The sequence below is a fragment of the Lemur catta genome, chromosome 11, assembly GCF_020740605.2.
Source record: "Lemur catta isolate mLemCat1 chromosome 11, mLemCat1.pri, whole genome shotgun sequence".
Lineage (NCBI taxonomy): Eukaryota > Metazoa > Chordata > Mammalia > Primates > Lemuridae > Lemur > Lemur catta.
Window position 1 is genome coordinate 44805208 of NC_059138.1, and position 25125 is coordinate 44830332.

A 25125-nucleotide genomic window follows, 5' to 3' on the forward strand; every position below is an offset into this window, starting at 1 on the left:
TTCAAAGCTAAAGAGACTTGAATGTAGATTTTCATAGATAATTGTTAATAATAGCAGACTTTTCTCATTTTATTTTGACATGTAATTTTTGTTTAAAATTTAAACAATTTTTAAATGTTTTTTTGAAGATTCAACTATGATTTTTATTTTGTACATGCATTGTCTTAAGTTTTTCACACAAATGCAAGAATTAAATTCATAACAATAAAATGAAAAATATCTCAATCCATTTATTATTAATACACTCAGATACACAAACAAGTTCCATGGTGCTAAAAATCGCTTCATTATCTTAAATTTATTTCAACATTAATACTTTTTAAACTTACATTCATCAACATTTCTGGACTACCCACTATGAGCCAGGAAATATTCTAAATGCTTTACCTGTGTTAACTAATTTAATCTTCACAATAACTCTGAGGTTGGTAGCATGGTCATCTCCATTTTACAGACCAAAAAAGTGAAAAACGAAGAGATGAAACAACTTTGCCGGTATCACCCATATAGAAAAAGGTTTAGCTGGGATTCATATCCAGCTAGCACTCCAGTGTACGATCTCTTAACTATCACACTCTATTGCCTCTTCTGCATAACCAGGTATACAACAATTGTACATGTATGCCTATTATTTAGAAGAAAAACTAGGCTTGCATATAGAACTATTTAGGAATAAAATACTGTATTTTTATCTTAAAAGATTTAAGCAGATAAGAGATGAAGCAGTTATAAAAGAGATACAAAATATTTTTAACTTAAATAAAAATATTTTTAAAATATTTTAAATGTTTTTGTCAGGAAACATTTAAAATAAAAATTTTAAAAATATTTACCAATATTTTTCCTGATAAAACAAAAAACAAATCTTACATTGAAACATTATACCCATTTAAATGAGGCAGCCTCTTTGGAAATAAAACTCAACAACTATTATTTATTCTAATTATATGCAGAATCAGACAAAACCTTAGTTTTGACATGAGAATATAAATAAGCCTGAGTGAATGTTTCACAAAGATTCATGATAACTTGGCTCACCATAGCTGCCCAGACTTGGAGCCAAAAATACTGATACTTACATCACTGTAGTAACTGCAGACAAATATTCTAACCCTGCTTCAACTGGAATCAGTTTTGGACACAGGGGAAACCACATTGTGTCTGCTTTGACATTACTCTTGGTCCTGATGACTGTTCCCCAGGGACAAATGGGAGCAGATGAAGAAACATTGTCCACTGCCACTCCCATCTTCGGTAGCCAGCCCCGATAAATGAACAAGGGAAGCAAATGTCTATCTTTAAAAATTCTTTCAAATATAATCCATAGGAAAAGCTAGTTTTGTCATTTCCTCTCTTAATTTTGTTTCTACTCACCTTGAAAGAAAATAAGCATAGTTTACTTTGCTAACACAACACCACTTTAAAAAGTAAACATGTCTTCACAAATACTATGAAAATAATCTAGGTATTCAAACAGAAATCAGGCAAGCACTATCTCAACAATTACTCTATACTATGAAAGAGACAAAATGGATAAGATTCCTATCTCAAGTTGCTAAAAACTTAGTAGGGAAGGTCAAACCTTGTATACATATACTATAGTGTGAGGTATTATATCATTAAAGCCAGAAATATTTTAGAAGTTGCTTAGAACATCCATAGGAAGGAATACCATTTGCTACATAAAAAAAAACAAGAAAGGCTTCAAGAGGAGATAATTATTTGAACTGGGTTTTTAAATACTTAGCATTTGATTGGAACAGCTGTATGATATCATGATCATGTAATTAGAGGAGTGAACATGTTAACATTAACTAGCACAAATTAACTGGACATAAGAAAGACTGTCTTAAATTTTCAGTAAGGCTATGAGCCTTAAATCTTTCCAGGAGAACTGTGGCTCACCAAATAATTTAGCCCAGTTATACCTGCATTTTTACATTTCAAGAGGAAAATTTGTTTAAATGACTACAGCCGTAGTTTTTATATTATACAATCTTAAGGGGACATTAATTCTATCCCTTATTTCATCCACTGCTTGAGCTAAATCTGGCTGTCAGTATTTATTTCATAGCCACAAGGTGAATATAAATAGCAGTGATCTAAGTAGAGGAGCATAGATACCACAAAATGCCCTTGAGGAACTGTCTTATACCAGAGTCCTTGAAGAGCTTACATTCTCCCTACAAACTGACCAATTCAGATGTAAGTAATAGAAAGCTTATACTCTAAAGAAATAATTGATCAACTTCTAATACTTGTTTTACCTTTAAGTGAGGCAATGCATCATTATAATGAACAAAATCAATAGATGACACTAGAGTATATCATTGTTTATATACAAATGTGAAACTTGTATATAAAGAATATACAAGATATACTAGCATAATACAAATTGAAGAACTGTAGAAATGTGGCGATTCGAAATTTCAGCCTGATTCCAACATGTACTAAACCCAGGCCTTCTTTGTATGATTCACTTCTATTATGAAAGCTACTCCTTATTCAACTCTAGCTACTCATATCTCACACTCCCTACCCCTGCACCATCTTATATTAAATGGCGTTGCTTTGTGGATTCTATCCTGCACTATCTTAAGGCATTTGCGGGGAGCGACGGGTGGAGGAGATAGGGTCTCAGTCTGTTGCTCAGGCTGGAGTTCAGTGGTGTCATCATAGCTCACAGCAACCTCAAACGCCTGGGCTCAAGCGATCCTCCTGCCTCAGCCTTCTGAATAGCTGGGACTACAGGTGTGCGCCACAGTGCCTGGCTAATTTTTCTATTTTTTGTAGAGATGGGGATCTCGCTAGGTTGCTCAGGCTGGTCTCAAACACCTGGCCTCATGTGATCCTTCCACCTCAGCCACCCAACATGCTAGGATTACAGGCATGAGTCATCACACCCAGCCTTGTCATTTTTATTATTTTATTTTTTTCTATTGTGTAGATGTGTGAAGCAGGCTGAGAGTAAGACAATAGAAAATAGTGGGATCATGGCAGGCTGGAGAACGTGCTACAACCAAAGGTATTCAAATTCATTTTGTTTTTAACTTCGTGTGAGCACGCCGAAATATATCTTTAGTTGAATCTGGCCTTGCTATATATGTAACTTCACACTTGCTAGAGAAATTTCAGCCACTTGTTTTCAAATTCCACTCAAGCTAAACATAAAACTCTATTCTAGGCCATTCTCCTAAGCAACCAAACTAAATATTTAGCTGCCTACTAGAAATCTCTGCTTGGATATCCTTGAGCAAGTTTTTGGTATAAATGTTCCTGACTTTAAAAAACCTTTGCCTGAAACACTGTAGGCCTTCCAAATTTGCAATTATATACAGATTCCATTGCAGACCTGAATGTTTTCTTCCATTAAATCCTTGATGATTGTATCTAATCCATACACGTTGAGTTAGTCTTTGGGAATATAAGACTTATGGATACATCTCTGAATTCTGACCTCCATATTTACTATTTTAGTTCTCATAATTTATCTTACTTTTTGGCATTCAGGGAGTATTTCTCAAGATGACCCTGAGCATCACTGATGAATAATTTGCATTGTCAAATCTGTTGGTTCTTCCAATGGGAATTTTGTTTCAGTGGTTTTTGTTCTGATGTTTTTATTTTAGTCTACTTTTTATAGATCACTGGCTCTTTCATTGGTGGCACTAAGCATACAGTTAATGTTTTTCTTTTTACCTTAAGAAGGTAAGTAACATTATCTCAGAGGAAATTTTCTTTAATACTATGGTATATCTACTACACTGCTACTGAATCTTTCACAGATTCCTCCATTGACTATTTTCTATTTCATTGGTCTTAAACAAAGAAAAGCCTCTCTAGTCTTAGCACCAGGAAATGGTCACGTGTACAAATTTTTTCCAAGTATTTGTCCTTACTGTTGTCATATTTGTAACTAGAGGGAAGAGAATGATATAAAATATTTGGTATACTTGCTGGCCAATGGTAGGCACTCACTAAAAACAAGCATTTTCTTCAAGTATGTATCTCAATGTCAATCCTCTAGATCACAGAGACCCACAAACATCAAGGCTGAAGTTGGGGGCAGTGGTGAAAGGGTCTCTTTACAAATGAAACAAAACAGAGAATAGAAATGGGAAAGCATTCCTGGGTAAGAAAATTTTATTGAGTGATTATAATGTGCTAGATATTATAAGAGTTATGTCAGCCGCTGTAAGTACACAAAAGCTGCCCTGTGGAAACTTATACTGCAAGGAGGGACCTCAAGGGAACATAATAATTGAGTCATAAAGACTGGCTGTGCCTCCAAGAAGGAGACACTGTCATTTAATTGCCAAAAGTTATGTCTCCTTAGAAAAGTATATGGTAAAACTTCTGCAGCATCTTAAATACCAAACAAAATCAATAGTAAGCGACTTGAAGGTCTTGACTGTGGAAAATATATTTATAAATATTATTTTTAGGAATATTTATAAATTAATAATGTATCACATAATTTAAAATATATTTAAAATTTAGAACCATAAAATGAGATCATTTCAATAGCTTTTAAGTAAATATTTGAGACTAATATCTAAAACTTAGGTGATTGTATTGGAGCAACAAAAGGAAATGATTGCTATAACAGTATTTGAAAATATAGAAAATGATCACTATTCTCCTAGTCTTAGGAGTTGGGAAAAAAAAAAATCTCCTGCTAAAGTAGAACTAGGGGAAAGGTTATAAATAATAACCAGAGGCTTGGGTTATTATCTTTTAGTTTTCTCCAGGACATATAACATTTAAAGCATAAACTTTGTTTAGCCCTTTTAAATTAAATTTGGCTTAAAGCTGCATTAGAATTTTGAATTTCCACATACTGAACTGCAACCTAGGTTAGTATGTAAACAAACTGCAACCTAAGAATACATTCTTGTAAAAAATAGCTGAGTCTTAGCCAATCCCAGCAGTTGAGCTTTAGCCAATCATAGGCTGTCAAATGATCGGACCATGTCCAAGGAAGGCACATGCCATATCACACAATGCCCCAAAAGGGCAAATACCCAGCTATAACCAATCAAGCTGATTCTGTACATCACTTCCATTTTCTATTTATAAATCTTGCCTGCCCATGTTGCCAGGTGGAACTCTCTTTGTTCTGAGTGATGCTCAATTCATGAACACTGCTCAAATAAGCTCTGATAAATTTAATATGTTTCTTTTAATAGCTCTCAGATATTTATATCACCATTGAAACATACTGAGGACAAAAACTGATGTTTTCTCAGCATTTAGTATTCCAACTAATTGCATTGTTTAATTAGATATTAGATGTGGACAGATGGTTAATTCACATTATACACTCTCAAATGACCAATTTTTAATGAAGAATGTGACATTGTAGAAATTGAACAATAAAAATACACAACTAAAATGGTATATAAAAAAGCCACGACATGCCCGGCAAAGTGGCTCACACCTGTAATCCTAGCACTTTGGGAGGCTAAAGGCAGAGGATCGCTTGAGGCCAGGAGTTTGAGACCAACCTGAGCAAGAGTGAGACCCCATCTCTACAAAAAATAGAAAAATTAGCCAGGCATGGCGGTGCACACCTGTAGTCCCAGCTACTTGGGAGGATCACTCCAGCTCAGGAGTTTAAGGTTGCAGTGAGCTATGATAATGCCACTGCACTCTAGCCCTGGAAAGACAGCAAGACCCTGTCTTCAAAAAAAAAAGAAAAGAAAAGCCAGGATAAATAACAGTTATAGTGAGTCAAATTTAAACAAAAGCCAAAGTGATTGCATTATGATTTGTGAACATTTGACATATAAAATATTGGGAGATAGTTGTGGACAGAGCAGCCAATTAAATCCATGCTCTATTGCAAAACTTTTGGTGAAAGTGAGTAAATTTCATTATTCATAAAAGTCCAACTTCATCAGATAAGTAACAATCTTTGAAAAAATAATATAATCCTGAAGTGGAACATCAAAGTACAACATTTACTTACAGTTCTTAACTTTCTTACACTGTAAAATAGTAAATATTTTGATTGCAGAAAACAATTTGATCATAGTGATCATAACACATGCATTAAGAGAGATTAGAAAATAGTGTGGTACACAACTTTATTTTACTTTGAAAGAAAATTTTCTTTCAGTAAAAAAATTTGACTATATTTAAATGATAGAAGTCACTCAGAAAAGTAGGTGGAGTGTTAGCATGAACTTTAATATGTCAAGAAGAATATATTAAAGATGTGTGCAGAAATTACTAGTTAATTATGTCCCAATTACTATTCTTCCCCTTCTTTCTTTACTAACAGAAGTCTACATTTTAGCTGAGTATATACAGGAGGGGGATTATACTCCACATCCTCTATGCGACTAGGGAAGGCTAGTCACTAAGTTGTAGCCAATGGATGCAGAGAGAAGTGATGTGTGCAACTTCCACAGCATACCCCTAAAGGCAAGGGACATGTCCCCTATTGCCACTTGCCTTCCACCTGTTTTCTAGAATGCAAAAAACCCATTGTGGGTATTAGAGCATCAATCTTAGACCACAACTTAGACAAGCTGCATTGAGCAGAGCAGAGAACATGGGAGAAGAAACTTGGAGACCAGATGATTTTGAGTTGCCATATTATCTAGTATCTAGATGGTATCTAGACTGTTCCATGAGAGAGGAATTAACTTCTGTCTAGTTTTAGCCACTTTTATTTTACATTTTCCTGTAACAGAGAAACTGATGTGCTAATCAATAAAACATGGCTCATTTTGATTCAAAATGTCTTTTGATTCAAAAGGTCTTATAAAAGAGCTACAGTATCATATCCAAAGCACGTTGAGCTTCTCCAATAAAAATCTTTCAGTGTTGTTTAAAATGAATTCTCTTAAAGTTGTTTATAAATTCTCAAAAATTTTACGTAAAATATTATATTCCAAATCCAGAAGACTGGACTATGTTAGCAGGATTCACCTTATGTTTCACATTCAGGTTGAGATTCAAAATGAAAATGTATTGGCCTTTTCATTTTTTAAAAGCTTTATATAAGTAGAATTATATTTCTCACGTCATTCCTCCCAAACATGTTTTACCCTTGACAAATTACATTCTTGCTTTATCTTAAGCAATGACAGCCACATCATCAATTTTGATTCTGTAACTGACATGAACTACAGGAAATGCAAAATAAAATTAAGTATTTAGATACAATAAAAATTTCCCCAAATACCTAGGGCAGAATGTTTTCTACACATCTCTAGGTTTCGGATGTCTCTTTCTGAAACATTTGAATTTGGTTTTTTACACTAAATCAGCTCAAATTCCATGTGGAAATACATGCCATACAGATGAAAATTAAGTGAATACAAAAATATCCTTTAAAATGTCCTGACTACAAATAAAATAATTCCTTATTTGTTATAAATAAAAATATCATGTATTTACAAAAAAAAATACCCAGACCCATTACTATGGCCAAATGCAAGTAACATTTATTTAATGCTTATATCAATTAATAGGTATTCAGATTTATATGTGTAAAATATTATTTTAGATATTTAATATTATTAAAGAATGCATATTAATATACAGAATCTATAGATAAGCAAATTGAGCCTTACTTTGCTTAGACAACTTTCACAAGTAAAAGAGCCTGAAAAAACATGGCTTTCCATGTGAGGAACAAAATCTGAATATGGACAGACACAAGTCATCAAAACAATGAAAATTATTTTAATGTGTTAAATTATCTTCTAATATAATACTGAACAGCCTTTGAGGAAATAATTACTCTGTTCATTAGTGATGACAGTGGAACTTGTTCTGGTCCTTTTCATACATGATTTTGCAAAATGTATCAAAATTCATTAAAATGTCTAAAATTTTTGATCCAATATTCCTACTTCTGGGAATCTATCTTAAAATAAATTCAAAACTTTGTAGAAAAATGTTCATGCACAAAGATGTCTGTTGCATTGGTATTTATGTGAATAGTCACAAAGGAAAATGAAATTTCCAAGGTAGAAGAGGAGTTAATTAAATCATGTTATATCAACTCAAAACAATGATCCAAGAACTAATTTGTCACAAGATAGAAAATGACTACGCCACTTATAAACTTCTTCACTTAAAGAATCACAGAAATAAGTGAATACCTATATTGATAAGAAAACCAGGAAAATGTTTATAGTAGGGTATGAGGGTAATGAATGTGTTTTTCTCCCTCCCTTTCAACTATTAAATTCTATAATGTGGCCATATTCTTTAAACATGTAAGTAAACTCTTTATAAACACTTGTATATATTTCATAAGAATCCAAGAATATACAGAACTGGAACGAACTTTCTGAATTGCCTACCCAGCTATATCTGTCTTAGATGAGAGAAGAAGATTTCAAATTTTTAATGCTCTAGGGGCGACTATAATTTTAGGACTACATTGGGCGTAAATTTGTCTGATTCCTATTCTAGTTGTCTTTCCACTATCCAGCACTCTGCAAATTAATCTGGCAGTGTTACTTATTTGTATATAAAGAAATGAACATTGCTGACCAGGTTTTTAAGTTTTAAATTTAAATGGTGATATTTTGCTACTAATAACATTTTGATTTAATTTGCTAAGGTTCACCTTATGTCCTAAAAAAGAAAATGAATCCTTTTCATAGGCATAATTATAACCCACAGTAGTATTATAGACTAATTTTTGGATAAGGAAAGGCAAAAAACAGGGCAAGTTCAATGGTTCACTCACACGAACTTTTCTCCCTCACAGAAAATTTTGTTTAAATGAATGAGCATCTGTGTAGACAAACCATGTAAGAAAATGTTGAGGACAACTCAATTCATTCAAATATGTGGCCCATGTGCACTTTTCCACTTGTAATGGGTAAATATGTTTAAATGGGCAACTCTGAAGCACTGTGATTGAAAGCGGGGTGGTACTTACTAAAAAGTCATATTGACATTTGTGCACATAATTGCTAAACCTTTGAACAAAGAAAAATGGCCAATTTCTAAGTAAAATAAAAATAACTTTCTAATTAATAAGCAAACCTGATCAAGTAAATAACACTGCTGACATAAAAATGTAATTTCTTTAATTAGTTTACAGAAAAAAAATATGTATTTGCATACAATATTGGTTTCATTATCTTTAGGCAATGCTTAATTGGAGGACTGCATGTCAATCCATTCACTTTATTATAAAATCTTTGTCTTAGTTTTACAAATTAAATGTTTAAAAAAAGTGACCATCAATGTACCACCAGGAAGGTTGATGAAGATTTTGTATATATTTTTAAATGACCATATGATTTTTAAACATCAAATACTAATTCTAAGGGTGAAACTAAACATCTCTTCAAAACTGACATTTATTCTGATACCAATCAATAAACCATTAAAACATGTTGAGTTAGCTGACAGTTTGTCCTTAATAAACCTCCTACATCATTAAAATGACAGATATATTCATCATAAGAAAAAAGATATCACCAGCAAACTACCTATGTCTAGAGGAAAGAAAATACATTTTAAAACAATCTTAGTTACTCATTTATGAATTGGAAAAAATAAAACCTACTTTATTCATAGTTTTTTGTAGGAATTACGTAAAATAATTTGTGTAAAGTAGTTAGGAGCATGCAAAGTTAGTGCTCAAAAAAACTATGGTATTCAGAAGTACTAGTAGCACTGGTATAATTTGGGAAACTATGACATTTCAAGCAAACTATAATTATTTTGCTTTTTTGAAAATCAGCTCTACTTGTTTTGTGTACTTTTTTCACTTTTATCTTTTAAACAGCTAGAAGAAAATTCTATACAATAGTATAGGAATATAATTTTTTATTCAGATAAAAAAGAATGGATGACATATAATAATTTTATTATATTTGTTTTTCACTGATTTATTCCAAGCTCTTAAAATACTTAAAATATAGAAGACCCTCAACAAATAATTTTGTGTAAATAGATAAGTATATCTAAGTATTTTTTCTGATGTAAATAGTCAAATATATGATAATTCTGTAAAATTCAGTATAATCTTTATAATTTTAGAAATGTTTCCATCATAACTAAGTAATTAACATGTCTCTTCAATTTCTATCCAAATGTGGCAAACATTAAAGTAATTCATTAGTGCTAAAGTAATCCATGTCCTTAATTAATTTGAATATGTATATTACAGGCATTTATTTAAAGGGATTTATTTAAAGGCATTTAAAAGCAACTACTTTATTTCAAAGATTGGACCAGCAGAGCTAGTTGTTGTACAGCTTCTGGAGTGTCATTCACATTGCAGTTGAAATAAATGGTTCCCCCTGGTGTGTGCAATTCAAGTCGGAGCAGGTATGTGTGGTGACCCTAGAGAGGGGAGTCAGGATACAGAGATGAATGGGATACGATCTCTGTCTTCAGCATTGCTAATGGACTCCAGAGGATCACAGGCAGTGCAATGGAGTGAAGTCTGGACAGAGTGCAGTGGGAGTTCAGACCCAGGCAAACACATGGAATTTTTACTCAGGAAGATGCCAATAAAAAGTTGTTAAAAATCTCTAAAGCACTAAAATTCATCATTACTGTTTGACTAGTATTTTCTTTATGCTCTGTAACATTTTCTTAAAAACTAAACCTGCTAGCTCAATTTGTTCTCTAAAACCAATCATTCTACTATAAGTTTTTCTTGGAATTTAATGTAAAACTTGTAATACTCACATCGAGATCATCCTTTGCATTATAGTAGACAACTTCATTGCTCTACAAAAGAAAAAAAAAGTGCTTTATTGACTTGAGTAAGAACAAAAAATACTGCATCAACACTTAGTACATTTTATGCATATTTTAAATATTAAAATACTTGTAATATTTCTTTCACAATATATTCCACAAATATTAGCCAATATTTTTCTAAGAACATTAAAAGAATGTAGAAAAGGTATTTGCAAAGCACATCTTGCATTGGGAATAAGTTCTCAATATAAGCCTAAGAACCATTTGTTAAGAAAAAATGAAGTGTGTATTCATAAGTCAAACAGCTGTACAAAAATATATATTATACATATAAACACATACATATGTATTAAGTAATAAATGGGATACTTCAAGAAGCATGTACGATAAGTGTCTTATTAACACTTTGTTGAAGCCATGATTTATATATATATACACACACACATATGTAATATTGGCAGAAATTACCTTATGAGAGTCAGATAAGGAATCATGAGCAACTGGGAATTCAGATAGCAAAAAATATCAGATTATCTAACACACTAATATTCTCATATTCTAGCAAAGTGGTAAATTAGTATTAGCTTTTTAGCAAGAATAAATATATAATGGACAACTCTGCTAGCCATGATGTTGCTGAAAAGTACCATAAATACAAATTAGGGCTACAAATTGTGCTGCAGGGGGAAAATGGGAGAGAAAGGATGAATGAAATGACTGTCAAGGAATTTAAAACTACTATTCTTTGTGTCTCTGAGGCTATTTCTATGCAATATAAAAATAATCCACTTATACAGATTGCTCTTTCCTTTCTTCTCCTGAACTGATTGAAGATATAGTCCATCTTCCTTATGTCTGCAGTTGTAAATTGACTGCTATGTAAAGATGTATTTTTCTGTGCCTCTTACACATCCACAAACATAGAGACTCTAAAATTTTATTAAAAACATATAATCCACAGTGTATTTAAAAGAAAATTGCTTGGGGAAAATTTACTAAATTAGTGCTTCTCAAAATGTATCACTCCTCCAAAAAAATCACTAGTTCTTCAAAATATTAATAGATGTTTCACAGGCAAAAGCATTCCATAGTCATATGACTTGAGAGAACAATAAAGTTAAAATTGTCTCTTTTCAGTAGGACTTCACAGGGCCTCAGTGTATGATTGTACACTATAAATGTCCAAGAGGAAAATATATCTGGTTTTGTTTCTCAACTTATTTGCCATAGAAAATTACCTTTGTTAGTTTGTTTGAGGAATATACTAGGAAACTGAAGATCTATAAAATATAGGTCTCCATGAAGACCAAACCAAAAACTATAAACATAAATATCAGAATATATGATTCATAATACTGAGTAAAAACCATCAGTTTGAAGTTATTTCATTTAGAATTACTAAAACTTTTTAAATTATTTAATTGCTTTTTAGAAACGAATTATTAAGTAGTTAGAAAATTTTAATACACATAAAAATTCTAGTTCCTAAAATATTTCTTACAGCATTAGTTTTTAACAGTTAAAATAAAAATCAGATCTCATCACATACACAAAGCAAGAGAATCTTCCGAAACCACCGGAGACCCAAACCTAATTACTAGTTTATTGATCCCACTTGCAACTCTGTAATTTATACTTAGGAGACAACTTTTCAATTTAGAATATGGATTCCAGCAAAACTGAAAACACTAAGTTTATTTTCATTTTAGGCTTTCTTCCTGCCATTTTTTTGCTTTTATTTACAGAATTGGAACATATAAAAAACAAGGTGAAGTTGCATTAAACTGCAAGCAATTCAACATAATCATGTCAACAGATACTAAGTATCTCTATTCACATTCTGTTGTGCCAAGAAAGGCATAAAATAAGTTAAATATATCTACTCCTACCATTTAGGTAAAATAATGGCTAAAGATCAATTATCCGAAACAACCTATGTATGTAGGATTACAACTTAGTCCATGGTACTAGAGCTGATTGACTAGGTTGATTAGTCAACTTTTTCCCTAATAAATAATAAATATAATAAAATAAAAATAATAATATAAAAGTAAAAGTTAAATTAATTTTAGATATTTATTAAAGCTATGATTAAGGGTATCTTCATACAGGGTTAGAAGAGGGTGCAAGTATGATAAAGAAATACTAGTATTAATTCAAACTAAGTATTTCTAATCTGTTAAGATAGACTTTGCATGAAATTACGTGAAAATAAAAAGAAAGAAAATCTAAGTTTATTGAGAGTTTCCAAATGTCTTTTTTTTTTTTTTTAACTATACTGTATTTTACATAAAACTCTGTTACTTAGCTTTCCTTTCAGAAACTCCATATTGTGAGGTTCCATGTAGGTGAGTGTTCTGGACTCTAAAACTCTGTTTTGCTTCTAAAACTGTTATTAAAAATATATATTCCAAAGTTTATTTAAATTTTATATATTTGCACAAGGCTTTCTGAATTCTGGATAACATATAATCCCAAAAACTGAGTTTTTAAACAAACTGAAGAAAAAACATACTAGTCATAAATTATATTGCACATCAAAGATCCATATACCTTCCTGTTAATGGGTATTTTATATTTCTGTTTTAAAAGTGTTCTTTCTTAATATAACACTCATCTCTGACATGGCCAAAATATAAATGCAAAGAACAAAAATGTTAGTTTTTATAGAAAACAATAAAACAATGAAACACTTATTCAAATGTGTGTGCTTAGAAACTTGTCAAGTTTTCAGAAGAGAACACAGACCTCAGTGGAATATGCAACTGATTATGTCAAGTGTCAGGACCAAATTTCTTCTCCACCAATAAACATTTTTTTGTTTTTTGTTTTTGGCTTAGCAGCATTTTCTTTACCTCATATTATAAATATGCTTTTCTTTCTCATACCTCAAACTTCTCATTGATAGTATCTGCACATTTCATTATTTTCCTTATTTTAACAGAAAAGCTCAGCTGATCAATTTTAGTAAGGCTAAATTCACACAGGGCATCAGGAGTTGGGGAAACTATAACTTTGCATTTGTTCTGTCAACCCAGTCCAGCTCTACAGCAATATGACATTAAGATAAATGTCAAACATGGTTATATATATTTTTATATAACTATATAAAAATATTTTTCCAGCCCGAGCATGTTGGCTCATGCCTGTAATACTAGCACTTTGGGAAGGTAAGGTGGGAGGATCACTTGAGTCCAGGAGTTTGAAACCAGCCTGAGCAGCACAACCAGACGCCATCTCTACAAAAAACAAAAAATATTAGCCCGGCAAGGTGGAGCATGCCTGTAGTCCTAGCTACTCAGGAGGATGAGACAGGAAGACTGCTTGAGCCCAAGAGTTTGAGGTGGCAGTGAGCTATGATGATGCCACTACACTCTTGCCCAAGTAACAGAGCAAGACACTATATCTCAAAAATATACATATTTTTTCCAGTCTCAGTTCATCATATTTTCCTATAGAAAACTGCAAGGATTTATTCATGACTTTTGTTTAGACAGTGTGAGAATTATTTGGCTGAGAAATAATTTTAAGTGTAAGTTTGAAAAAATAATTTGGAAAAGTAATAATTCTCTTTCATATCACATTCATTTATAGATATCTTCTCTGCTATATAAAAATATATATTAAGATATGTGCAGTTATGTTAAACTAAATTAGTCTTTGCTAGAGTGATTCAATCACTGAATCACCAAAATATTAATATATCCAGAACCAATCTTAGCATTATTGAGATAAAGGACAATTCTCAGGAATAAAGGACAATTCACACTGAATCAACCAAATTCTGTTCTGAGGCTTTTAGAGAGATGAGTTCTAGTTAAAATGAACTCCTTGCTAAAAGAAAATTAGAAGAGGAAATTTTATAAAAAACAGTTAAATGCTTTAAAAGGGTGGAATTAAGAGGAGAAAGGGAAAGGTCTCACGTGAATTCCTTCTCCTTTGACCCGGTCTGCCTCCATCTCACTTGGATTTTGTACAGAGAGATTTTGGGGTCTTCACATCAACAGAGGGAGCCACATCGCACTCATTCAACAATTATTTTGGCAACCTTCTCTGTGCTAAGTGTTGGAGAAACAAAGGTGAATAATATCGACACCCTGATGATAGGGAGTAAGCTCTCTCTCACCTTCCAACTCATTTGTGGCAAGAAGGTGATAGCTGACCCAATCACTCTGACCTGCTAGATATGAAAAATGTCTCTTATTATGGCTGGATGGCATAACCATATAAACCAAAACGTTCCCAGTTTTCAATATAGTTGAGAATTAAAAATTTCAGATAGTTGAGACACTCCCCTTCTGTTGATCAGTTCGTGTGTGTGTGTGTGTGTGTGTGTGTGTGTGTGTGTGTGTGTGTGTGTTTCTTTCTTAATAATTTCCCTATCACTCAAAATTCCCTGTCTCTCCTCCGGAAAGTAGAGCTATACCAGTATCATTTAATTCTTATGCCATATAAACTAATTAACATAGACACAGATGATAGAATTGCATCATCTTGTTTCTCTATTATCTTCTTGTCTAAATGTTTTTATGCAAATTATTAAACATCATCATCTTGGAAGATATTTCACACTGAAACACAGAGGTTTTCAGTGGATTTCAATGCATTATGTACAGTATGATAGAGTAAAGTTAGCAACAGCCTCACACTAGATTCATGGATGAAACCTTTAGAGAGCTATTTTTCATAATTTAAGCACCACCAGATGACAAGGACAAATTGTTTTGTTTCTGATTTTTAACCATGTAGTTTAGTTATTTATTATCTCCTAGAAACAAATGTACCCAAATGGTCCATGCTAATATAATACTGCTGCTTACTAAAATTTAAAACATCCCCTAGCAAGTTGAGACATAAATTACTTTAGTCCCCCAGTGTCTACTGGGAGTCAAAAATTAAATCTGAGCAAAATAGACCTTTCCATCTTAAAAATGTATATTGTGAGTGACAGTCCCTTGCATGCCACTTTCCATAAAAGTTGGCCTCTGATGAATAGTTTATGTTAAAAATCTGAGGCAAACAAAGCTTCCACAAGGAAATAAGATGTTGCCAGGAATAAGGCTTAAATATTAGAACTGAATATTAGGATTTTATAGTCAACAACTAAAATATATGACACATTCAAAATTTAAATAGAGATTAACTTCCTGTCCAATTTCCTTATACTTTTTTCTTGGCTACACCCTTGGCTGTGCAAATGATCCACAGCCTGACAAATTCTGGGCAATTGTATTGTCTGCTAAAGTCACTGTAAAAAAAAATAATTGCATTATCACTGTCATTTTTATCACTCCTGAGTTTAAAATACGAAGTCAATTGGTTGAACGTTATGGATAGTGTTCATTAAAAATGAGTTATGTTAATGATTCCTGCCAGCCAAGATCCACACTGTTTAGCTAAAATCATTTATAACTCAACTTTTCTGGAAATATATTTGTAGCAATTTGACCTAGCAACCATATGCGGTACTGCTATTGTGGCCAAATCAACTATTGTACATGGGATGAGTTCCACCAGCAGCACTGCAACACTGTGTGAATTAAATAACTTAGTCAGCCTGGGCAATAGTGAGATATCGTCTCTACAAAACCTTTAGAAATTAGCTGGGTGTTGTGTCTGTAGTCCCAGCTACTCAGGAGGCTGAGGCACAAGGATCACTTGAACCCAGGAGTTTGAGGTTGCTGTGAGCTAGGCTGACGCCACGGTACTCTAGCCCGGGCAACAGAGAGAGACTCTGTCTCAAAAATATATATAAATACATAAATAACCCCCACAATATGCTGAAATAATAATAAAAAAATAAAAATAAAATAAATAAATAAATAAATAAAATAGGAAGAGGTGTCGGGGAGAAGAGGGAGGATATGAATGTGAGTGAATTATTTCTAAGACAATAGTCCTTGAAAAAGTATTTATTCATGTCATTATATTTATTTGAGGTTTGGAACACATGAACATATTGAGAAAGTATATAATATAAAGGATAAAAGGAAAAATAAAGATGGCTACAGGCCCATCTGGAGATTAATGTTACCATGTTACTAAAGACATGTAATAAACCTGCATTCATATTATGTAACAAGAGACTACAAATGAGATAATCGATATAAAATGTTTAGCACAGTCCCAAGCACATGATATGTTCCCCAGAAATGTTCACTATTATTTTATATATAAAAAAGAAATAGAGAATACATATCCAAAGAATTTATCTTTTAGCTTTATCTATACTTATACATGAAGTAAATTATATTTTTATTTTCTTAGATCAGTTAGTATGCAGTGAGTCTATTTAAAGAACTATCTTCAAGGATTACATGTAGTTGAGTGAAAAAAGAAATAGAATCACTAGTTATTGTTCTTTTTAAACTGATAAACCAAATGAGATAATTTATAAGAAAGCTTAACGCAAGTGGTATTTTTTTTTGTTTCTGTATGTATCGTGTCCACTAAATGTGTAGCTATACTCCAAACTTCTGTTATTCTAAACTCTTTTCAACTCTACATCTCTTTTACACATCAATTTTTATGCATTCCTGTCCAGAAAAACTCCAAAAGTTAGAGAAAGGAATACTTATATACTGCTGATGGGACTGAAAACTAGCACAACCTCTATGGAAAGCAGTAGGGAGACAAAGAACTAAAAGTAAACCTACCATTTGATACAGCAATCCCACTATTGGACACTTACTCAAAGGAAAAAAAGTCATTTTATTAAAAAGACCCTTGCACTAGAATGTTTACTGCAGAACAATTCACAATCTCAAAGATGTGGAAACAACCCAACTGCCCAACAACACATGAGTGGCTTAATAAAATATGGTATATGTATATCATGGAGTACTACTCAGCCATTAATAAAATGGGGAACTAATAACACCTTTTGTAACAACCTAGATAAAACCAGAGACCATTCTTCTAAGTGAAGTATCACAAGAATGGAAAAACAAACATCACACACACTCACCATTAAATTGGAACTAATCAATCAGCACTTATGTGTACATATGGAAGTAAAACTCAACAGAAATCAAGTAGGTGGGAGGGGGAAGGAAAGGTTGAGTAAATGCACACCTAACAGGTACAATGCACACTATCTCAGTGATGGGAACATTTATAACATTGACTGAAACTACAAAAGCGATACATGTAACCAAGACATTTGTACCTCCTATAATATTCTGAATAAAAAATAAAAAAAACCTTAATACTGATATAGACGGTATATATTCAAAGTGTTCATATAAACATGGAACACAAGGAATCACCATTTCACTTAAAATTATTTTTTAGTTATAATTGCAGGTCAACAAAGTTATGAATGTAATAATTCTCTATATTAATTACCTACACATACACTTTCAAGGGACATGTGTACAGTTTTTGTAATTTTTTTCTTTTTCCTTATGCTATGTTTGTTCTTATTATTTATTGAAATGTAATTCTGTCTGTCGTGTCTAATAATAAAATATCTGGGCTTATCAAAAGGAAAAAAGTTTGCTTGTCCATCCCAACACTCAAACTGTATAATCATGCTGGGAAAAATTATATAAGCAGTAAATCAGTAATTTTTATATTTTAAAAACAGTAACCTATGTGGATTTGCTTTGCTTGGTAAAAATTTTTTCTGTTAAGAAACTCTATAGTTTTCTGTTTCTTCCCCCCAATCCAATCACGTGATTCCGTTTGGCTACAAATCACATCCCCGCTTCTCTAACTATAGAAATTAACAAGTGACTAAATTTGTTCAATAATCATGTCCTCCCTCCCTATACTTCTGCCTTTAATAATAGGTCCATAAGTTATGCTTGCAAAAGCTGAGCTGGTGAAAGCCTGACTCCTTCAGGCTACCTTCATCTATAGGTTTCTTAGTTATAGGACCAATAATTTATTTTTTTAAAGGTAGTTAGAATTTGGTTTCTGACTCCTGCAACTGATAGTGCTACTACAAACACCACACTTCCTACAGTGCTTTTTTCCATTCTGATTTTCTATCACTAATAGTTAATATCATTTGGCTTGAAATTTAATTTCTATTGGTGAGTTTATGAGAGCACAAATGTTTTTATTCCCCCATCTATGTCCTAGATGCTAGTCCCTCCTGATTCCTTCATTCCATTACTTCATCATCTCTGTAATTTCCCCTGTGTGTCTGCTTTCCCTTTAATCACATTCAGGTAATTTGCAAAATGTGACTAAGATGATTTATATACTAAAAATTCAGATGTGTTCTGGCATGAACTTTTTTGTCTAAAATTTAAAATTCTAGTAGAAGATAAAAAAAAATCAAAGAAGCCAAGAGTTCAAATTTTCTTAGATCATATATAAAAACAAACCATTTTAATATTTTTCTAATATTTCTCTAATGAACTAAAGGTCAAAAATGACCCAGTGCCAACTTATTATTATGTGATTAGTATATCAGCAAATCATTACCACTTTTAAGATGAATTTGACCAATTTCTTTATATCAGCTCTTCATTAGCCTTTAGAATTGGATAAAAAATTTAAAATTTTGATGATGTGCTTAAATATCATCATTTTATTAAAGAAGATGAAATTAGAATAATGTTGCTAAAGTGTTCTTCAGTGATCTATGCATTATAATGGAAAATATAATCTATTCCTTCCCTGAACTCTCAGCATTCATTCATAGGGATAAATACGTACTGAGCTTTGTATACACACTAAGCCCCAGGATGCATGCTTTATATACATGCTAGAGACATAAAAATATATGTGTATTTCTGAGAATCTGATTGCTAAAGATAAACCAGTAAGCTACATATTATCAATCTTAATTTTGTGTATTGTAAAGTTCAGAATAATAGTATTAACAGTTAAACTGAGTCTTGTTATCCCCAAACACTTGTGCCTTCCATGTACTGTTCTCATAAATGCAGGAATGACCTACTTCTTGGAGACGGAGAATTCATTATATATATATACTCTAAACAGTTCACCCAATAATAAAGAAAATGTTTAATAATCTTTGAGATACATTAATCCAGTCCTTTTAACTTTATTTTATAATCTGCATTTAAATATGGATTTAATTTATTACTAGTTTATTTAGCATACTAGAAGAGGAACAAAACTGGAAAATAATTTTGGCCTTTTGTAAGCTTACTTCTCTTACTTTTTACCATATATCATTTTACATACTCCAATTCAAGGATAGACAGTATTCTTTCATGCATACATTCAATGCTAGCACAGTGTCTGGAATATTTAATGCAGTGCTATTGAATGGAATGATAAATGAATAAATATCATAGGCCACAATAAACTACTAGAAATTCTAGATTAAATTCTATTTCTAAGCTATTAGAAATTCTAGTTGAAAACACACACATGTATGCACATGTGCACACACATGCATAATGCATCACAGTAGAGAAGAAGTATATAGCTTTTAAAAAGCTTCAGATAAGTTAAAATGTAGATCACTTTTATTACTATAGGAAACCCAGGAGAAATTCCAAGCAGACTGTGATTTCAGAGTTCCCTGGTTCTTGAACTTCAAAGGAGATCAATTCCTATTAAACATTAAGAGCTACATCAATTTATTTCTTCATCTGATAAACTTTAATAGGAATCTGCCTGTAAGCTATTTTGGTGTTCCAAGTGATATCAATAAATATGTGATTTAAACTGTATGAGGAGAGCAAAAATAGACTATAAGAAGGTAAATATATTATTCTTCTCAGGTACCAAGTCTCCCAGGAACCTCAGTCCAAAACTGAACAAACACATCCACAATGCTGAGGAACTTGCTTTAATCCCCTTTAATCTGTAATGCCAATGAAGCTTTGGGTATAATCATCTAAAATTAAAATTTAATTCACCAAAATATTTCATTTTTTATCTTTCTTCCTATTGACTTAGACATTCACAGATCTTCTTGACTCATGATCAAAGTGAAGAGAACTTGATCATAATATATGATGTCCTAGCAATAGAGTCACTCTAATTTGTTCAATGGTAACTGCCTTTCCAAATTAATCATTATCAACTTCAGAAAATTATCATACTTATAACAAAATATGAAGACTTACATTATGGTCAATGAATTACTGAGTTTAAAATAATCTGGCCAAAATCGGAGCCTCAAAGAATATTAGGTTGGTAATCACTAAATCAATTTAATTCATCTTTCATTGGGCTTATAGGCTATGTAGGAAGGGAAAGAAAGGAGAGGACAAGAAACATTTATTATGTATCTATTAGGAGACAGGCATTCACATCTATTACAATATTCCCTCCATCTGCAGGGAATATGTTCCAAGACACTTAGTGAATACGTAAAACTACAAATACTACCAATCCCTATACATATCGTGTTTTTTCCTATACATACATAACTATAATAAAGTTTAATTTATTGTTATATATTAGGCATAGCAACAGGTTAATAATACAGTAGAATAATTGTAACAATATGCCAGCATCATTACTTGTGTGCTTTGGGGCCATCATTAAGTAAAATAAGGATAAGGGTTACTTGAGCAGAAGCCCTGCAATCCTGCAACAGCTGATCTGGTAACAGAGACAGCCACTAAGTCACTAACGGACAGGAACCATTACTACTTTTGTTTCAGAATAAATTCTGAGCTTTTTCCCTCCTGTATCTTGGCTTCTTAGAATTCTTACCACTACATGTTTCTCCCCACTTCTTACTATTTCTACCTCAAAAGTCTGTTGCTTTGTCAGTAGCCATATCCCTTTGCCCCTGTCAAAGACAAAGAAAGCCTCTCTGCTGAACTAGCTTTTACCTGCTAACTTTCAGCTCCATGATAATTAGCATGATAAGCAGCTCATATCTTAGCCAGTTGTATTTAAAGATGAGGAGGCCACGTTTCATTAGCTGATATCCCACCGAGCTTTGGGCAAGGCCTGTGCAAAAAGTGATTTGATCTCTGAATAGCTTCTTTGCTCATATCCTGCCCAGAGGATGGCAGCATTTTCTTGTCTAAGTAGTGTTCCCCTCTTCCTACTTCTCTGGAAAATAATTCAATCAAATGTTTAGCAGATAGTTTAAAACAAAGGGGTCAAGCAGAATTAGTATTGAAAACCCACCCCAAATGTGTGTCCAGGGTGGATCCACTGAACAAAGGACCAATGATTCACATGCTATAGGCGAGACAGATGAAGACGATGGGAGATTTCACCACACTACGCATAAAAATGTGCAATTTACAACTTATGAATTGTTTAATTCTGAATATTCCATTTAATATCTTCAGATCTCGGCAGACCGTAACAGAATCCATGTGAAGTGAAACCACGGATAAGGGGAGACTACTGCATCTCACTTAAAGCTTACAAAATCCATTAGATATGTAATAGGTATGATCTTTTTGAAAATATATTGATGAAAATTTCAGGAACCTTGTATCATGTTGCTATTTGGATTCCCCACCCCTCTCTCTCCTCCATCCCAACTCCACCACTGAGACAATGAGTTTCCACACCCTAGGTGAAAATGGATACCAGCTAAAACAAATACTTCATTGTTTAGCTTGCACATTGCATTAAGTTTAAGTCCCTATCAGGCAATAGTCTTAAAAGCCAGGCTTGTTAAAGTTGAAAAAAGATTTATGAATTTCCAAAGTGGATAATTTTACATATAAAGACAAAGCCAGGAAGTCTAAATAATGAGCCATAGAAAGAACTTAGAATATGGAACAAGGGATGTTCCTACCATTAGGAAAAGGATTATTGAGAATTTCCTGAGTAGGGTAGAAAGAGTAAAAGAAAAGCTAAAGGAGAGTGACATATATATGGCCTGGCTCTTCTTACAGTAGAAAATAGTGTGAGAAGGAAGGAGTTGTGTTTTGGAGAAATTCCCCACACTTTCTATTAGGACTCTGGAATAAAGCCTTTCCAACCCTCAGGTACATCCAGGAAGCTTTGCTTGCTGTGGAAAATTCCCCAGCTTTCCCACTTCAAGTCAGTTAGATCTTCCTCTTAATACCCCTCATCTGATATTTTTCTCCTCTATAAAATCAGAGAGAACAACAGTTGCTTTATCACTGGTTTGTCATACGGAATAAACGAGTGCACATCTGAGTTAATAATCAGCTGCTCTCCCTGCTTCAGTCTGTGCACTTACCACACCACACCCGTTCACTTCTCTCAGCCCCGTGAGAGACTATAGTTGAGGCGTCTTCGTGCTCAATGCCTGGCCTGAGGCCCATCACAGTTAGGTACCAGTGACTAATAAACAAGCCTGCTTCCCTCACAAAATTGTTGAATTATATGCTTAATTATCTTTATTCTCTACAGACAAGGTTTTAATGGATGAGTTTTTAGCTCTGTCTTTAGCTCTTTAGGTATGGTTCCCTAGAAACAGACGCTGACATTGGGTTCGAGCACAGGTAATTTATTTGGGAAGTGATCCCAAGAAACACCACGACAAGAGTGGAGAAGTGATGCTGATGCAAAGGAATTCGATTTAAGGTGTGTTTAAACAGCAGGTGGGCAACTGGGACTCAGTTTCCCTGGCAACCTCTGGGAGACTATACAGGCTATTACTTAAAACTGTCACTTCCAAAGAGGAGACTGGGGTAGTATCTATCCATTCCAGTTGTCACTGGTTGAGGACTTTCACTCCTGCATATTCTGGCCACCAGAGAAAGCCCTCAAGCCCAAGATTTGCAGATGCTTGAAGTAGGAAGCTAAAGGGGTGTGTGTGTGTGTGTGTGTGTGTGTGTGTGTGTGTGTGTGTGCATTCATGCACTGAGGGATGTGGGCAGGGAACCAACAGCAACTACTATAGGCACACAGCGAGTGTTTTACAGAATTTACTGCAACATGACTAAATCAACAAATGACTAAGCATTGACTAGTTAAGCAAATGAGGCTTTCCCAGGCTTTGGTTCTTGCTCTGTAAAATGATGAGCTGGCTGACAAATAGGGTCCCTAGAATCCTTCCACCTTTATGTTTTGATGTTTCCACTAATGTTTTGCTTTAGATCACATAAGACCTAGTAGCTGGGTTCATCTACTTTTTTTCCAGTGATGCTTTGATTAGTTTGCTTCTCATCTGAATGAACACCCAAAAGAACTTAAAGAGATATCTTTCTATTCTGAAAACAAAGCAAAGCTGTTTGCTTTTTCTTTTTTCCATTATTTGAAACCTCTAGGACATATTTCTGTAGAAATATGTAAAACTGGAAGAAGAAAATCTCCACATCGTTATTTTTCTTTTTGTCTTTAATGGTCAAGTCAAAGTATATTCATCTATCTGAAAAATAATAGCTGTGTTTCTGAGGATAGATGTTTACAATAGAAACATCCCCAAACTAACTTAAATCAACACCTACCAAATAAAATCTGGCAATCTTTCTATGATGGCATAAATTAACTGCTATATATCAACTGCTGCTATCTTTAATTAATATAATTAAATGACATTCATTTGTATTTAACTAAAGCAGAAATTACAGTGTTTTTTATAGGGCATAGATTACAGTTTAAGTTTATACTACCTCTCTGTGAGAATTATTTGGGTAAGAGAACAAAGAAAGGAAGACTACTGCAGAAGAAACAAATGGAATGATTTCAGACATCTTAGAAGCACTCCATTCCATCTAAATAATATATAATTGCTTTGGAAACACCAGTGGCCTATGTTTCATTAGCCTAGTTTTAGTAACTGTATTTAATTAAGTTATATTTCAAAGAGCTTTTTAAGATTCAAACTATTTACTAATTCAGAGATAACTTGTCTTTAATTAAAACATGCATAATTGTTAAAATGTTAATTTCTGAAAGCAACAATCCAAAAGATTCTCAAGAAATCCAAATGACTCTCAACATAGTCCTAATTAAATTGTATGCTTTATTTCATCTCTTATTCAAATTAAAAAAAAATAAAGGAGGGCCAAGGAAAGGGAATTTTGTAGACTAGGCTTCATTTGTCAGGCATATTTTTATAAATGTGTGATTTTAATTTCATAATGCATAATTTTTTAGAAAATAATTTTTTTTCTTTAGAGTAGTAAATGAAGACCTTTATAATTTTCAAAAAATTATAGCCAGTCCAGGTGTGGTGGCTCATGCCTGTAATCCCAGCACTTTGGGAGGCTGAGATAGGACTACTGCTTGCAGCCAGGAATTCCAGACCAGCATGAGCAAGATCAAGACTGTCTCTATAAAAAATAGAAAATTTAGCCAGGAGTGGTGGCACACATGTGTAGTCCCAGCTACTCAGGAGGCTGAGAGAGGAGGATTGCTTGAGCCCAGGAGTTTGAGGATGCAATGGGCTATGATGACACCACCACACTCTAGCCTCAGCAACAGAGCAAGACCCTGTCTTGAAAAAAAAAAATATGTAGCCCAAGTTGTACCAAGGAAAGACAAAATGATCTAATTCAAGTGCACTGAATAACAAGCTAAAGATCTACATCCTCTTCCTTGGTTCAA

The 25125-nt window shown here is 33.1% G+C and overlaps 1 protein-coding gene across 2 annotated transcripts in view; it reads right to left on the reverse strand.

Annotated features, from left to right (window-relative positions):
• CACNA2D1 (calcium voltage-gated channel auxiliary subunit alpha2delta 1) overlaps positions 1-25125 on the reverse strand; it is a 469212-nt gene that overhangs the window by 168996 nt on the left and 275091 nt on the right. For both annotated transcript variants that reach the window (XM_045564425.1, XM_045564424.1), the window contains exon 5: positions 10681-10722. In XM_045564425.1, the coding sequence (XP_045420381.1) occupies positions 10681-10722 (42 nt within the window). The remainder of the gene's footprint in view (positions 1-10680; positions 10723-25125) is intronic.